Below are 17,814 nucleotides of genomic sequence, written 5' to 3' on the forward strand. Positions count from 1 at the left end.
GTGCTTGGCAGGTCAGAGGAGCCCATGCATTTGTCACCCAGGGCCACCCTCCTGCAGCAGATGGGGTGCTTCGAGCTACCCCTGCCCAAGCCGAGGAGGGGACAGGGGGGCGCCCCGGAGGGGGCCGGCCCCCTCTCACCATCCCTCCCCTCACCCCTTCTCCCCGGGCCGGGAGCGTGGGGAGGGCCCGGGCACGGCTCCCGCCCGCCTCCCTTCCCTCCCAACCCCAGGGCCGCCTTCCCCACACCCCCGGGCCGCCCCCGACCCCAGCGGCAGCTGCAGCTGGTCCGGGCCGAGCCGAGCCGAGCCGAGCCGAGCCGAGCGGAGCCGAGCCGAGCAGGGGCGCTGCGAGGCTCCGGCCGCCGGGGAGCGCGGCTGCGGCAGCCCCCGCCTGCGGCCCGGGAGGGGGCGGCGGGTCCCCGCCGGGGGATCTCTGCCTCACCTTGCCGCCTCGGGACGGCCCCAGAAAGGCAGCAGAAAAAAAAAAAAAAAAAAAAAAAAAAAAGTTGAGAGCGCAGGAAGTTTTAGAAGCAGCTCGGAGAGTAACTCGGGAGCTCCGACTGCTGTTTCGGGCTCCGTTTTATTTTTTTTTATTTCATTTTATTATATTTTTTTGCATCTCAAACAACCCGCAACAGCAACAAACGTGCAGGGGGTGGGGGACAGATAAATTGCGAGAGGCAAGCGCCGGGTTTCTTTGCAGAGCCGCGGTCCCGTGCCCAGAGGATCCCAATGCAACTGCTCATCCTCCTCCTCCTCTACGCCGTCGTCTGTGCGAACTTTTGCAGCCGTCAGGGCACCACCGCCCCTGCCCAGAGCGGATCTATAAAAGCCTTGCGGTCTTCCAACATCAGGCGAGATGGTAAGCGTCCCTCTGCTTTCTTTATTTCCCGAAGGGCTCGGTTCGCGGGTGGCGTCCCAAGGGCAGACGCCCCCTTCCCGCCGGGGTCGGTCGGGGGGTCCCGTCCCCGGGGTCTTGCTGGGCTCGTCCCGGGAGCGTGTGGCCAGGGGCCGGGAGGGAGGCTGCATCTCTGCCCGGTGAAGGCTCCCCAGGGCTCTCTCAAACTTCTCGGGCAACTCCGAGGAGATTTGCAGGGAGCTGGTGGTGCCCACCGCGTCCCCTCTGCACGGCGCGGGGTGCCTGGGTCTACGAGGGTCCTGCCTCGTCAGGGTGGAGGTCTCCCGTGTCCCCCCTGTCCCTCTGAGGAGCCCCATCTCCCTCTGAGGGGCCCCGTGTCCCCCATTTCCCTCTGAGGAGCCCCATGTCCCTCTGAGGAACCCTGTGACCCCCAAAGAGCTCCAGGGTGGGGCGCCGCCATTGCCTGAGGGGAGGTCGGTGGGAGCTCAGTCACTGTTTTGGGCTCCTCTCATGGGGCCCGGCCAAAGAGCCGTCTATTGGCAGCCTGCTTTGAGCCTGGCTGAGGGCAGCCAAGGCTGGAGGGTTTGGGACCATGGCTGGCTGCTTTCTGGGGTCTGTCAGGCAGTGCCCAGTGAGGATGGGTTCCCTTCCTTGTGCCAGCCACGCGATTAGCAGAGGTGGGATGTCCACCGATGGTGAACAACAAGAAGGGTGGATGGGGACTTGAAGACACTGCCTGTGTGGTAGGAACAGTGGTCTCAGCCTTCAAACACCGGCATGTTGCCTGCTGCGAGCCGCCGGTGGAGGACAGCCTCGGCCTGGACAGCGAAGGTGTTGCCAAGCTGTGGCCTCATGGTGGATGGCTGCAGAGGCTGCATAGAAGTAACACAACTGGAGTTGTGTTAGAAACGACTTTAGAAACGACTTTAGAAACGGCTTGCTCAGGATAAAGAAAACCAAGGCTTTGGATTGGGGAAGGGGGGGGTGAGCCTCTGGTCTGGTAAGCCCACTGTGTTCCAACTTCATGTGAGAGGGCCTGCTCTTGCACGTTGCCCTATACCTTGCAGAGGGAAATGCAAGATGCTCTCCTGAAGAGTAACAGTTCGGTCTTCAAGCTAATGTTTTACAGTTGCTAGAATTTATATCTTTTATAAACCCTTTTTAAAAACCCACTCACTTGAGACATTTCCAAGGTTGTACTCTGCATTTGCCAGTGTTTATTTTTCAGTGTGTATACAGTTCCTGTAATGGGTATACAGTTGATTTAGGGAGATGTTTTTGATCCAGCTTTGGAGCCATACTGAACTTAGTAATCTTTTGTATACCTTCTCTTGTCAGTGCATGGAGGCATAGGAAAGGTGAAGAGACTTTTTCTCTAGAATTGAGATAGCAAATCTGGAAACAAGACAAAATTGCAGTTACTTTGGTTTGGAAATCAAATTTAATCCAATACAAAATGTATGTGTTTGCAATAAAAGCCTACATCCGATATTTCTGTTTCATCATTTAAAACTGTTGTGTATTTTATCAAGATTCATGACTTGTTAGCTTGCCATCTTAAATGTCTCAGAAGAGCTGAGACTGTCTCTGAACTAAACTAAGCAATCTTCCTTCCAAGTCAAACTCCAAACAAGCTTTCTGATGGAAAACTGCAGTGATTTACTTAAAACTTAAAATGTGGGTTACTCTGATCTCCTCTGTAGAGTCAATGGAGAAATCTGTAATCCCCAATATGAATAAAGTTTTCAGGTTATTGGCAGTGTGATGGGTGTTCTACTTCAAAGAGGAAAACTTGTAGTGAAGTAACTTCTTGGACCTATCATGAGAATTGCTCTTTTCCTAGATGTGATCATTTAACTTTGTGATTAAGCTTTGCACCTTTAAATCAGACTTTGACACCTTGTAGTGATTAAACGTGATGGGTTTCAGGTGGGCTGGCAGTGGGCTGTTTGAAAATGGGAGAACTGTATGAAACTGCACATTACTTTTGACTGACCTTCAGTGTGCCGTATGGTAGCCAGGCCTGCCATGTATGGATGTAGTAAAATTGACCCATGCAGAGGTCAGACACCTCTTTAGTGGATGTGATCCATGTAAGGTTACCATGCAGGTAACATAACTTTAGGAAGACCACATGACCACCTACAGTCCACTGCAATGCTGCCTTGCTCTCTACTGGCACTTGGTAATCTTGATTTTTCTCTGCAAAGAACAGCATGTTCTGGTGTGGCCAGTGGAGCTGGGCATCTTCTTACAACATCTAAAGCAGCTCAGTTGCTGATAGGCCTGATTTTACTCAAGTGAATCAAACTGTTGCTTGAGTTTGTTGACTGAAGTTCTATATTTGTGCAGCCAAAGGTTATGCGCTGTATTCCAAATATTGCATGCATGTGACGAGCTCACAAGCAAAGTGTTTAGACCATGCTTGGCTGTATGCCACTTAAAGTATTTCTGTCTTTTATAATTTTTAGTGTCTTGTTTTGATCTGAAGTGCTGATACGGAATTGCATTAAAGACATGTGGGTTGCATTGCCGAGTGAGACAGACAATATTTTTTGCATTGTAAATATTTGCAGATCTGACAGTACAGAATAGGATCTAAGAGCACACAATACACTGGGGGTAATATGTTCCAACAGTCTCTCTCAAAATGCACAGCAGGGATAAAAACTAATTTAATATTACGTTCTGGGTTGATGATAATGATTATTATGTTGTGGAATTAAGAGAGATACTGAAGTGGAAGCCAGATCTGTTAATCTCTTTATATATATATATATATATATATATATATTATATCTTGGCAAGTCCAAGACCACCTGCACATTTTATTAAAAAAGAAAACAATCCTTTGGATTCCAGTTTTCTGTTACCTCCAAGCAGGATAAACTAGGGATAACTGAATACACAGAGCTTTAATATGGATCCTTGGTCTTCTTTCTGGCCAAAATAAACCTTTTTTAGTGTGCAAGATTCCAGATTGTCTTTCTTCTTTTAGGCTGAAAGAAGTTGGCCTATTTGTAGTTGCACTCACTTAAGACTGAGATCGCTCTAGGAAGAAGTCTATAGATGAAGGGCAATGCATATAAAATCAGTCCTATTTAATGACTGCCAAACCTAACCAGACTGTACTTCCTGCTGAAGATATTAAGAGTATAAATAAATTGCTTACAAGACATCCTCTTGTCATCGTGCAAGGACAAGCGTTGATGATTCAGCTCTCTCCGGTGTAGCACTAATCAATAATTTAAAGTGTCCTAGAGATGCCAGAAACATTTATAGCATGCGTAATGGTATTTATTTAAAGTCTTTATTAATGCCATTATCTGTTAAGCACTTTGAAACTCATCAGAATTACACACAGAAGGCTTCGAGATGATTCCATTTGCCTCAGTTTCCCTATTTGCATTATTCAGGTAGTGCTGCCTAATGACAAGAAGTTGGATATTTTTGTTTATTTGTTCTTGTAGATGAAAAGTGGAGATGAAAAGTGCTAAATACTATTTACTGTATGCTGTCTAACTGAAACATCAGTTGTTTGTTGTTATCTGTTATGAACAAACATCTGTATGAATGCTCAATCTATGCCTAATCTGTGTATTCAGACTAAGCATCACTATGCATATTTTAAACTTTAAAATCCAAAGTTTAAATAAAAAGCATAGACATAGCAAAGAACATAGCATAGTGGCAGATTGTTTCAGTATGTAAACAACCAGAAGCCATGGAAACAGTGTCTCCTGAAGTGGCTTTGAAAATGTGACATCAGACAACTTGAGATATATTTCTGGGGTTATGTGTTTCTCATTTTGAGTCCAAAAAATTAGGAGCTTCCAAGCCTTAGTTTGCTTGTACACCAAAGACATACAAAGAAGAACTGTACTCCAACATTTTGAAGAAATAGCAACAGCTTTTGTCTGTCCAAGATGATATGTGCCATTAATTCTACCCTCCACTTTCCTGTGTTGGTCTATGTGTAAGCACACAGAACAGTATTTGATAATTTGGTCTATGTTTTCTCGCCAGATGAGCATTAACTATCTGCTCTTGGGAGAAAACAGGACTGAATCTTTTTTCATACCACTTAAGAATGGCTGTTGTATCACTAGTGGTATAGGAACCTTGGAATGATTTATGGGGTTTGTCTATAATATAGAACATATAAAATATTGTATACATTTTTTTATTTTTTTTGTGATTTTTTTTTTAAATGACTGTGGTAACAAAATTGTGTCAACTGCAAAATAATTAAAATAAATTTCAGGCTTCATCAGATTACAAAAAGTAATTTACCTTTAGTAATGTAATTTAGTCTGTGATTGTTTCACTTTGATGATGTTTCTTATCTGTATAATTAACTGTTTGGACTGAAGTAACAAAGGATATTACATGAGAATTGCAACCCTGACTCAGTGGCAAGCATTAAGGAGTTCTCCAAAGGTGCTTTGAAACATGTGCTATTGAGTAGATGTATATCACACAGTTGAAGTTGCTTTACTTATAAACACTCCAGCCAGTCTCCCAGCAGTTTTTTTTTTCTTTTTGATACATTTATTTGTATGGGACTTAATTAGGCCAGTTAATTATTAAAGGACTCGCAGAGAAAACTTGATAATTGTATTACTTTGGTTATTAGAAATGTAACACTGCTGAAAATTGTAAAATAATGTTGTTGTTTTTTAACTGTGATCCCACAGAGATATGTTTTATAAAGCACCTAGGAATAGGCATAAGTAGGAAACTCATGGGGAATCATTAGTGCAGTAACATTTGTCATGTGCTTAAACAGAAGATCCATATAAATCCATTAAAGACACGGGGCTACATCCTGTGGGATTCAAGGATAATGAAACTTGTATAGTTTATATGAAAGTGCGACTGTGTTCAGTTAAACTAACGTGTGACTGTGTCCAGTTAAACTAACTGTGTCTTATGATGAAGAAGGAGTACAAGCATTTACTCTTGTATTTGCAGTGTCTGTCAAATATTCTTTTAAAATAACAATATATATAAATATAATGCTTATGTATTATAGGTGTATTATGTATATGCACACACATAATTAATATATATTGTGTTTTTTGAATACTGTACAGTATAGCATATATGCATGTATGTAATACATAAGTCAGAGGACACAGGGAAATCAGAATAAGCATGCAATATTATTGGTTACCAAATTAGCATTAGAAATTTAAGGATATTGTACCCAGAAAACTTTGGTTTTAGAATACTAACCAAAAAAAAAAAAAAAAAAAATCCAGTTTTAATGTAACTTTAAAAAATCCTGGTTGAACAATGAATCGTTAGACAGATATTTGAGCCAAACCATTCCATGTAGTTAAGATCCTCTTTATGTGCTGTCATTAGCCATATAATTCATGGAATATGAGTTGAAACTTAAAGGTGTTTGTCAGCTGTCCAGGCTGCAAGTGGAAGTTCTGAAGTTCTCTACATGCTGTTAAACTTTTTATTAAGTAAAAAGGAATTTATAGGGAAAGGGATGATTGAAGACAGAAATTCTTTCAACAAAATAATATACATACTCACTGCTTTATATTTCTGGCACTCCTTCCTTAGACAAGATACAAATATTACATAGAAAGAACAGATCTACAAAATATGTATTATTTGTACAGCAAGAAACCCCTTTAAGAATGCAAAATCAGAAGGACTGGGAATGGCTTTCATTTTACAACTCTAATAATAGTACATTTACAAAAGGTGCAGTAGAAGTCTGAATGTTTTATGCTCTGAAGTTTTCATACTGATAGTCTTCCTTATATTAAAATATATCTGCAGCAAATTATAAGCAGATCTCTTTAACAGCAAATATAATATATTACAGGGCTGACTTTGAACAGAAGCAAAGTAGCTGCCTGAGATACCAGAGTCTGAAAGGCCTCAAAATGTCCAGGTCCTTGTTGCCTCCAGAGTAATAATGATGACCTCCACAGGTCCCTACAGCCTCAGCAGTTCTGTAGGTCTGTAATGGCACCTACTGCTGCTGACAGAGGACTGAGGATGGGTGGAATACATTCTCACCCAGAAGTAGCAGCTGCTTTCCCCATCTTTTCCATCCCCCTCTTGCTTTTCCCCACTCTCACCATTCCTCCCATGCACAGCAGCAGCAGGAGCATGAAATCTGGTTCTCCTACAGCTCTGAGCCCAGCTGCATCCATTCCTCTTGCCCTTGTCCTCTATTACTTGTATAGCAATATTTGATTTTGCCTTCCCAGATAAGAAACCTTGATTTAACTGTCAGTGTTCATAGCATGTTCTCAGCCCTTGAGTAGTCTGCTTCTGCCCATGCTGGCTTTGTGGACCTGCAGAGATTTGCCACTTAAAATAAACTAAATGGGTCCTAAGATGTACTCTGAAGGCTCTCTGTTGGCATTCTCTGTAGTAAGAATTTGTCTACTAAAGCAGAAAAATTTAGCAGTACTCCTAGTTTGTTGATTCAAGTTGTATCCAAGGATTGCCTCCCCAAAGATGCTTGTTATATTATATTTAAGAGGTTGATTACATTATACCACATTTAGGATAAAGGAGGCCGCTTATATCATTGCTTCTGGTGAGGATCTCTTGTCTAAAAGATTGGAGTGGGTTAGGCTACTTGGCAGCTTATTTCAAATCAATCTCCTGTTTACAAAGCTAAGGAAGCATCCTGTTTACAGTGTCAAACTGGATAGATGCTCTTTTGGGAGCGTGGGTTTGGCTCTAATATTTTTGGTAGTGAATAAATCCTACATAATCTCAAGCTTCCTATTGTACTTGAGTAATCTTCAGTTTCATGCTTCCTTTTTGATCTGTGTCCCACACTGTGAAGGCCAACATCCCTTATTTCTGCTTTGGCAGTCAGAGCTCTGTGTATCTGGGGATGGTGCAGGAGGACACACTTTTACCTTCTGTGCAAACTTCCTGCCGATGTATTTTAGCCCTGCTGTGCATTGGGAGTTGGTGTTGTTAAACTCTATAAAAATATTTATTAAAACACCAGGTCGATGAAGAAATTGAAAAATAGCAGACTTGACCTTCATTGGGCTGAAATAAATGACAGAATTTCCATCAGCTCTTACTGCAGCAGGGTCTGGATCACATGAGTTAAAGCAGGATAAAGGAAGAGGCTCAGGAATTCAACAAAGAGCCTCTCGTTGTGTAGGTAATTTTTACAATACTGACAGTTAAGATATTTAATTAATGTCCACACACTGAAAGATACAAACATTTGCACTCACAGAGGTGAGGAAGCAACTGATGTAATTACAGATTGTGTAGCAAATGTGTCCTGCTGGTTTGCTATTTTTTCTCCTGTACTGACAATCTTATGTGTCACCCACAGGATATCCTACACGAGACTTGATCTGCAGTACATTTCTAAACAAGACCTTAAGGAAACCTGTCAGTATTTCACAGTGTCTTGCCTTTTTTTTATTATTATTATTATTATTTAAGTTTAAAAAGGCTCAAAAAATGTGTGGGTTTTTGTTATTGTTTTTTCTTGGATCAGTTGCAGAAGATTTTTCTCATAGTTGAATGTGTTTCTAATCTGATGTGACTCACAATAAAAGTGGATTGAGAATGAAGCAGCAACCCAGACTAGTAAGAGAGAAGGAATAAAAATAGGTACACAGTATGTTGATTACCAGATGTACTGTGGAATTTGGAAACCATTCATGTACCCTTGTGGCCTTAATTTTTCAACCAGGAATTTGCTTGAAAGATAAATACTTCACTTCAGTAAATGAGTGACAGCAGTGTTGCATGAAAATGGCAAGTAGATGGTAATAATGCCGTTATATTCTTTGTGGAAATGGACAAACACAGCTTCTTAATCACGATGCCTCAGCAGGGGATAAGCACTGATAGGAATGATTTCACTAACACATCAAGATGTCAGTAAAAGGGTTTAAAACCTCATCACAGAAGCCTATGGAGAATTTGCTTCTTTGAAATCAATAGAAAGTCCCAGTGTTACTGTACTCTGGTTTCTTTCCTAGATCAGGCTGTACGCCTGTTCCCTTGCTGTTCACATTTCTGTCTTGAGTTGCTCATAAAGAACACCGAGTCATCTTTATGCTGAGGTCAGCACAGGAGATGTGGGTTTGCCTTGTTCCTGTCCACATATTGTGACCTGGGATCCCTAGATCCCTGTGCCTGCATGTGTTATAGTTGTTCTGGTAGCACGCTGTATTGTCATAAGAAGGGGAAGGATGTGTTCCTTCCATCCTTGGAACAGCAGAGAACAGTTCTTGCCTGCATAGTTTTTGGTTTTGTTCGTAATTAGCACTTGTCACCCCGTAGAGCTTTATGACATGACATACATTTCTCACCAGTTCCCATCATTCATTAGATCCTGGAAAGTGGGAGCCACAGTTCCCTTCTTCTAAGCAAGAGTTAAAATTCTGAGATCATGTAGTAGCTATCTGTCTGCTCCTATTCTATGCGTGATCTCCTTTACATAAGTAGCACTTGGAAACCTATGAACCTCCAAAAACAGTTCTTTGACATTTTCTGTTCATTGCATTCAAAGTGTCTTGCATGGCACTTCTGAGAACTGGGTGCTGGAGGGAATCCTTGTTCCAACCCCACCTTGCAGCACCCTTGAATGATGTCTTGTTTCTGTCCTTGGACCCACACAGCAGAGCCAGGTTTTGCTGTTGCATCCCTGTCGCCATGCATACAGCCTCCCTCCCAACAGACTCTGAGACACAGGGGTGATTCCCTCAGCTGCACAGCAATACAGAAACAAGAACCATCCCAGGAAATAAACCACAGGAGAACATCGTGGCATACTTCAGTGCAGATCTGGGGACCAACCACAGTGGCAAGCACAGAAGGATGTGAAGTAGAACAACATGGCTGTTCAGCCTGCTCTTTCCCTGATAACAGCGTACATACTAAACTTTCACATGAAGTGAAGACCCATCACTGGGCAACGGTCATTCATTTCACACCATTTTTGCCACTGTCAGTAACACTATGGCTAATACTTCATGCTTCGCTGTAAGGGTTGAACCCAAGGTGGCTGGAGAGGCAGGAGGATCAGCCAGAGCATTCATCACACATGGGCAAGGACTGGAGAGCCTTACCAGGGTGCAGCACTCCTTAAAATGCCATGGCCTTGATGCCTCTGCTATCCCACCTCCTGTCCACTTTCATCCTCAGAGTTTCAACCAGGCTCAGAATTGTGGGATGTACTGAGTGAGAATCCATGGGTAGCCATTTTGGAGAACAGAGAACCATGCAAAACAACCATGTTATGGCATGCATAAAACCAAAATATCTTGGTTTCACATGCATGCCTGAAAGTAACTGGCATGGAGCAGGGGAAAAAAAGAAAAAAGAAAAAAGAAAAAGAAAAAAAAAAGCACTCTGCCCTCCAAACAAAATCCAAAACAAAATAGGGAAAGCTGAGCTGCAAACCTGCTTCTTGTTTCTTTGCATGTTCCTTGAGTTTGGTTTTATCTAGTATATAAGCAAATAGAGGAGGGCCATGAAAAAGAAATAACGATTTGATATGTTGTTTTAATTAATTTTGAAAATTGATTTTAAAAGCTTTTCTTATCAATACATGCAGGGTATTTTTAAGGCTTGCAGGTGCTGCCTTTTATTTTTTGTGCAAGGATCCTGTCTAAGAATTTGTCTCCACAGCCTACAGCAGTGCTGTTTCCTGATGCTACTGTTATTTTCTGTGCTATCACCAACTCTTGCAGGACTTCAAGTCAAGTCTTGTCAGGTAGATTACTTTTCAACTTACCTTAGGCAACCCATTAGTCAAAATATTGACTGAGTAAAATAGTGTCTCCTATTTCTCTTATCATAAGAGAGACAGAATATTTTTCCATATATGCTTTTGCAATGAAGTAATTACAAATTTAAGTACATGTCACTGGAGTTTTGACAGTGTATTTTTGGCACTTCATTTTCAAAGAAGCCTTCAACATGATTGGCCAAAACAGAACAGAAATACCCAGAGCTGCCTTGTTTCTTTCTAAAGATGACAGCCAGCCTGGTAACCTAATGGGTCTTCTGCTTCTGTTCTGTTCACATGGGCAGGAGAGAACCACTTCCTGCACTAATTTGTTCTAAATCAATATCCTTTCCAGAATAACAGAATCACAGAATGGTTGAAGTTGGAAGTTGACCTCTGGAGGCAATCTGGTCCAACCCCTGCTCAAGCAAGGGGTTGGAGAGGGAGAAGCAGAGGGAGAAGACCCCACAGCCTCTTTGGACAGTCTGTGCCAGGGCTCCCCCATCCGCATGGCACAGAAATGCTGCCTGGTGCTCAGAGGGAGCCTCTTGGGTGCCTGTTTGTGTCCACTGCTTCCTGTCCTGGCACTGGGCACCACTGAGCAGAACCAGGCTCCATTCTCTTAGTACCCTACATTCAAATCCCCCCTTATAATATTCTGTATTGGATTACCATGGCAGAGTTTCGATAGCAAGGGGCTGCAGGGGTGGCCCCTGTGAGCAGAGTCCAGCAGCTGCCCCATGTCAGATCAGAAGCCAGCTCCAGATGGCTCCAAAAGGGACCCGCTGCTGGCCAGAGCTGAGCCATGGGTGATGCTGGGTGGGCCTCTGGGAGAGCAGGTTGAAGGAAGGGGAAATCTGCTGTGCTACAGCAGCTGGGAGAGAGGGGTGAGAGCTGAGAGAGAAGCAGCCCTGCAGCCCCCAAGGGCAGTGCAGCAGGAGGGCAGGAGGTGCTCCAGGCACCCAGCACAAGTTCCCCTGCGGCCCGTGGAGAGGCCCCTGGTGGAGCAGGCTGTCCCCCTGCAGCCCATGGGTCCCCCATGGAGCAGATCTCCACGCTGCAGCCCGTGGAGGAGCCCCCGGGGGAGCAGGTGGATGTGGCCTGGAGGAGGCTGCGGCCCATGGAGAGCCCCCGCAGGAGCAGGCCCCGGGCCGGAGCTGCAGCCCGTGGAGAGGAGCCCACGCAGGAGCAGGGGTCTGGGGGGAGCTGCCGCCCGTGGGGGACCCGTGCTGGAGCAGTTTGTTCCTGGAGGATGGACCCCGTGGGACGGAGCCGTGTGGGAGCAGTTCCTGAAGAGCTGCAGCCTGTAGGCAGCCCCTGCAGGCTCAGTTGGGGAAGGACGGCATCCCGTGGGAGGGACCCCACGGGGAGCAAGGGCAGAGAGGGACCGTGAGGGAACAACAGGGACAGAGGGTCACGGACTGACCGCAGCCCCCATTCCCCATTCCCCTGTGCCGCTCGGGGGGGAGGAGCTGGGAGAGGGTGTATGGGGGGAAAGTGTTTTTAGTTCACTTTTAGTTCTCACTGCTCTAGTCTTATCAGTAGGCAATAAATTACATTAGAAAATTTTACCCTGAATTTATCTTGACTCTTGAGCCCTTTTTCACCATATTTTCTCCCACTATTGTTTTGATGATGGGGAGTGAGAGAATATTTGTGGTGGAATTTAGCTGCCCATCAGGGAGAAACCACCACAGATCTCCCCGAGCCTCCTCTTTTCCAGGGTGAACAGTTTTTATTTTACTTTTATTTTCGCTAAAATGCAACCCTGTACTTAAGAGAAGAACCAGCATGAACTCCATGGTATTATCACTATTTTCTTAGTTTGATGGTTTTGTCAGTTTAAAACTTGTTAAAACTGCAAGATAAAATAGAAGACCTGACCATGTGAATCCCAGCTGTTCTGTACATTGACTCAGGCTGAACACCTTACCAATAAATCAGCATCTTGCATGGGTTTCCAGGTGTGAGTGGGCCTGCTGAAAAAGCTGTGCAGAAGAAAACCGAGGAGCTCTCACTAGGGACTGAGCTAATCTTTTATAAGAAAGATACACAGCTTTCTTATAAAGCTACAGCTGAGATATGCTGGGCTTGCTTCTCATGGTTACTAGTAAGGAGTTCTCACCTGCAATGATTGCTCAATGATATCGCATGGAGTGCCCTTTTTTTTTTTTTTTTTTTTTTTTCCTGTACATATGTGCCACTTCTGTTAAGAAGCTGATAATTTTTTATTTTTCACTGCTGACATCTGAAGCCCAGAAAAAGAGAATTTCCTCAATTCTGGAAGCTGAAGGTTTCTATTACCTGTCCAATCACCAGATTTACGATATTGAAAACAAAGCACAGCCCTCACAAATCTTTAGCTGAATATTTGCCCTTATAATAATGCAAAGGAAAGCAACCAGAACAAAAGGGGAAAAACAAAAACAAAAACAAACAAACAAACAAACAAACAAAACCTTAGCAACAGAGACATTTTCATTTCAGTTCTTGCCAAGACAAAAAACAGGGTTAGAATGACAAGTACCATTAATCTCAAATATTTTGAAAATGAAATTAAAAGTCACATTAGGTGAGAAGCACAATTGATTGCAGCCTTGTTAAAGAAGAAATGGGACAGTATGTTAAGGGTACTTTCTACCCATTATTGTACTAACGCATCCATGTCTTGCTGACAGACATGGAAGGGCATCCCCTTGTTCCAGCCTGTGCTGGATGGCATTCCTCCCGCCTCCTCCTCCCCTCTGCCAGAAGAACTGAACCACAGCTTAGCCCTGTGTCAGCAAACAGTCTAATACATCAACGCATTTGACTTTCTGCAGTTCCTCCAAGGAGTACTGCAGCTTTTGTTACAAGAAACAGATGTACGTTTAGTCTCTGTATTCCTCACTGAGTAGTGTGGGAGAGTCAGCCCACATGAGCCTTATGTGAGGCACATCATTTGTGCCATTTCATGTCCATGTGTATCATTTGCACCTCCCATGGACGATTGACACTGGGTGTAGATCATCACCTGTCATCACCTTACTTCCGAGACCTAGAATAATGCAATTCTAAATATTGTGTGATTGTGCTCAATTTATACAAAAATAATTTACTGTAATTGTGACCTTATTAACATAGTGTGATTTCAGCTGCTGTTCACCTTCCACTAATGATGAGTAAATAAAATGCTAATCTATTTTACAGCTTTTCTGTTGCAAAAGTTCAGGTATTCAGATAGCTTAATTAGCATCTGATTTGAGCATTACACTGAATCATTGCTCTAATCTGACAGCTTTTAGACATCTTTGCTGAGAGGAATCTAACTGTGATGAAGCTGTTAATGGCATTGTAGTTTCAGGGAGGTCCATGCATCCAATATTAACAGGTATTTCTAGATTCATCAGCTAAGAATTTGTATTTGACACATAGAAATTAAGAGAAGGAACAGAACTGGTTAAACCATGTATAAAACGATTATGGCTTTTTTCCCTTGTGGTTGGCAGAGGTGAAAGGAATATTAGAGAAAACATGAGAAGCGGTGTCTTTATGTTTGCTTTTCTCTAACTCTGGTAGCTGGAGACCATTCTGTATGCAAAGAAACATATGGTTCAGGAATCTTGAGAGAAAACAGTTTCTAGTATTGTGTCTCAAAAATCTATCAGGATCATTCAATCACCACTGAGGCAGCTGTTGATACCAACTAATTTCAAGCATGTAAATTATGAGTTATTCTTCTATGTGATGTATTACCCTCTGGTGGTGACTGCCTCTCCCTGGGATTATTCTGGCAACCTCCAAACTAAAACATAATGAACACACCTCAGACAGCCTCAGTTGTCCTCCCTTGGAGAAATTCTCTGCCACAAGCATGGTTTGGCCTACCATCCATGTTGCCAGTGATAGGGGTGTTAAGAGATTCTTCAAAGAGATTTTTGGTTTCTCAGACTTTCAAGGATTTAGTTTTGGGATCTTACTGTATTTTGTCACTTCTCCCCCATCCTGTTTTTCTAAGAGAGAATGAATAGTGTTTCCTGGCCTGTAGGTGTGTGTGTAGCAGCTTATCTACAGAAAGGCACTAAAATAGCTTGCAGAATTACTTGGTTCTAGTGTAAATACTCTGTTTCCACAGAGCATTCTAAATATAATATACAGCCTGTATGCTGTAAGATTTGTGTTTCATTCCTTGAACTCTTCCTGGAATAATAATTTCAGATATTTTTTTTCTATTGACTTCTGTTTTGAAAAGAAAAAATAAAGCTGTTATGGACCAAATGACATCATCAGCCAGTGAAAAGGTTCCTGTGTCACTATGGTTAGAATTTCTCTCAAAGAAGTACAAAGCATCAGATACTTATTTAGTTCCACTATCCACTACTAATATGCATGGGAAATAAGCAGATGCTCATCTCTCGGTACCTAACTCCAAATTCCAGTGCCCAAATGCTACATTTTTTTGTTTGTTTGTTTACAGGCCCTACATCCTTCTGTACAAACTCTGTGCAAGACTTTTTATAGGTCTGATAGACACAGAAAAGCAGGTCACACTTCTCTGCTTCTAGAGTTTTGGAGCTGTCTAGACATAAAACTTTTAGAATGCAGTAATAAATGAGTTGTTCTCAGCCATAATCATGTTTTATATTTCAATAAAAAGCTTTTTAAACCTGCATTGTTTTGAAGAATTGATGTCATATGATCTTGATAAAATTAATAGCATTGTGAAGGTCTATTTTCTTTTTGTATTGTTTACATCTGTTACACTGAAAAGGAATGCTGGTGGGGCTGCTATGCTCTGGAGACTATTATGTACAAATTTTATAAAATCTGAAAATTTCTCTTTATGATTAGTTTTTGAGGAAGTTTTTCCTTAAATGTAGAGCTCAATCATGTGATAAAAAAAAACGTAGTTGATCAAAAATGCATGCTTTCTAGTCTGGGAAAGAAATGCATTTAAAATCATGACAGCTTATTTGAAGAAGTGAGCAAACTGTAATACACTGAAAGTTATAATATGTGGTATTGGATTACTAAAAATTCTACTACTTGAAATACTGCTGTTTCCTTAATTATGTATGGGCTTGAAAATCTATGTTCATCTTTTTGGGCTAGCTCAAGTTTTGCAGCCACATCACAGTAGGATGTACTTCATTAACTACCTGTATTTCCTATATTTACAGTGGATTGAATTCTGGTGTTAGTATTTTTTAAAAATCTGAGGCTTAAACTGTTGCTGAACAGAAATTTTGCTTTCGTTATTCTTGGTTTGAATTTCCCTGGCAAGTATAGAATGATGATGATGATAATAATGATTATGATGACTATGATGATGATGATGATTATTATTATTACTATTATTTTGTCTTGGGAAGTTCACTCAAAATGAAATAATAAGTTTGAGGTTAAAAAAAAAAAAAAAGCTCATTTTCTCTTTCAATCTATAAATAAAATCCAAGAATTTCTGACAGTAAGATTTTTAAGTGTACAAAGTCAGCATTGCAGAGAAAAACACTCAAAATACAGATAGGGACATTACCTGCACAGATGCTTTCAAAAAGATGTTAATTTTCAATTCATTTTATTTTGGGGCCCATGAATCATTTTGGAAATATGGCCACTGTTGTGTGAATAGGAGTAGTGGGAGTTCATTAATAGGCTATATTTCCTTTATTTACTAAATCAAACTTGAATGCAAAACATGTTACAGTACTTCTTCTGACACTTTCAACACAATCAAGGTAATTTTATATAACTAAGAGCTATTTAAAATGCTGGGATTTGCACATTTTAATTGAATCCTGATTTCTATCCAAATGCAGTTTGATGCAAATCACAGTCAAAACAATCATTTTCATTATTAAAAATATGTTCTCTGACATCTTAAAAATCATAAAATTCAGAATGCACAACAAATATATAGACAAAGTAGTTCTAAATATTATTAGACATAGCTCATCTTCTTAGGGAGCTGAAATAATTAACAGATCTTGTGCTAAGTTAAATTTAATTGCAGACATATTTCCTTAATGTCTGTGTCTTTAAACATTCTTTTAAAACAAGCAAGCCTAAAAAGTAAAAAGGAAAACTCAGATTAAAATTTAAGATACGAAGCTGGGTCTCCTACTAGTAGCTTCAAATCCCAGCTGAAATCTAAGATGTGAATCAGTCCATTTTTTCAACCCCACAGTAGACCAGAAAACTTGTAGTGCAGTCAGTCAGTCAGTTTATCTCAAGTTCTGGCTGCAGGCCTTTACAAAAATGTGTGTGTGTGTGTGTGTGTGTGTGCATGTGTGTGTTGGCCTTGTGTTTAAGGGTTACAAATTTACATTTAGTTTCATTCTGCCTTACTGTGTGCTTCAATAAGGCAGGAATATAACTGACAGAGAAAAAAGTTAATCTTACTAAACTTAGGTTGCCTGAAAAATTGGGCATCTTGTTAAGCTTCCCTTGTAATTGAGGGGGTGAGAAAAGCTCCTGCAGGGAACCATTCATCCCATTGGGTTTAGATGTCCATCTTCAGGCAGGATAAATTACCTTCTGCATGCACGTTCTTTTATCACACAGTACAGAGCAAGTCTAGGCAACTAGGTCATAGCAAGCTCAGAGAAGAACCTGAAAATATGCCTGTCTTTATCACACTCCAGGAAATGTGAGGCATTCTTGATCTCTTCAAAATGTTGCATCTCTAGGATAAGATTAAAGATTTCTTCAGAGTGATGAACAATGGCATTATACTGGTTATTTCTGATGAGCAATTGATATCAATACATCACTCTGGGAGTATGAGCTTAAAGGAGTACCTTCACTACCACTGCTTTTGTGATAAAATGTGGAGGGCTGGCACTGCTGTTGGAATAAGAGCAAGTTTAAGATTAGATTTTCCTTCCCTTTCTTCAAGATCACAGGCATTTATTAAATAGACTTAGAAAATACATATTTGCACAAGATCTCATGTTAGCAATTTTTTATGTGTACAGAGGCCAACTGAGATTAGTATTTATCGCCACTGCCAGCTGGGTTAGACCTCATAATGACATTATGCTCTGACTCATGGAGGATGAATTTGTCAGAGGTTTCTGGCAGGAGGTGAAATCACTGCTTGCAAGGAAACAACTCTCACTGATGCCTGGTTGAAGGTACAGCTGTGAAAGTCAAGCCAGAGGTTTGCAGAGTTGTAAGTACTGGGGGGAATGTGTGTGTATTGGGGGGGGGGGGGGGGGGG

General features: G+C 41.9%; 1 protein-coding gene across 5 annotated transcripts in view; it reads left to right on the top strand.

The window, feature by feature from the left end:
* Positions 1-233: 233 nt before the first annotated feature.
* PDGFD (platelet derived growth factor D) overlaps positions 234-17,814 on the top strand; it is a 149,313-nt gene continuing 131,732 nt past the window's right edge. For 2 of the 5 annotated variants that reach the window (XM_035327800.1, XM_035327842.1), the window contains exon 1: positions 239-862. In XM_035327800.1, coding sequence (XP_035183691.1) covers positions 733-862 — 130 coding nt within the window. In that variant the 5' untranslated portion in view covers positions 239-732. Of the gene's footprint in view, positions 863-17,814 lie in introns of all 5 variants that reach the window. The other 3 variants (XM_035327810.1, XM_035327830.1, XM_035327820.1) reach the window with 3 other exon arrangements.

Source organism: Oxyura jamaicensis, chromosome 1 (assembly GCF_011077185.1).
Source record: "Oxyura jamaicensis isolate SHBP4307 breed ruddy duck chromosome 1, BPBGC_Ojam_1.0, whole genome shotgun sequence".
NCBI lineage: Eukaryota > Metazoa > Chordata > Aves > Anseriformes > Anatidae > Oxyura > Oxyura jamaicensis.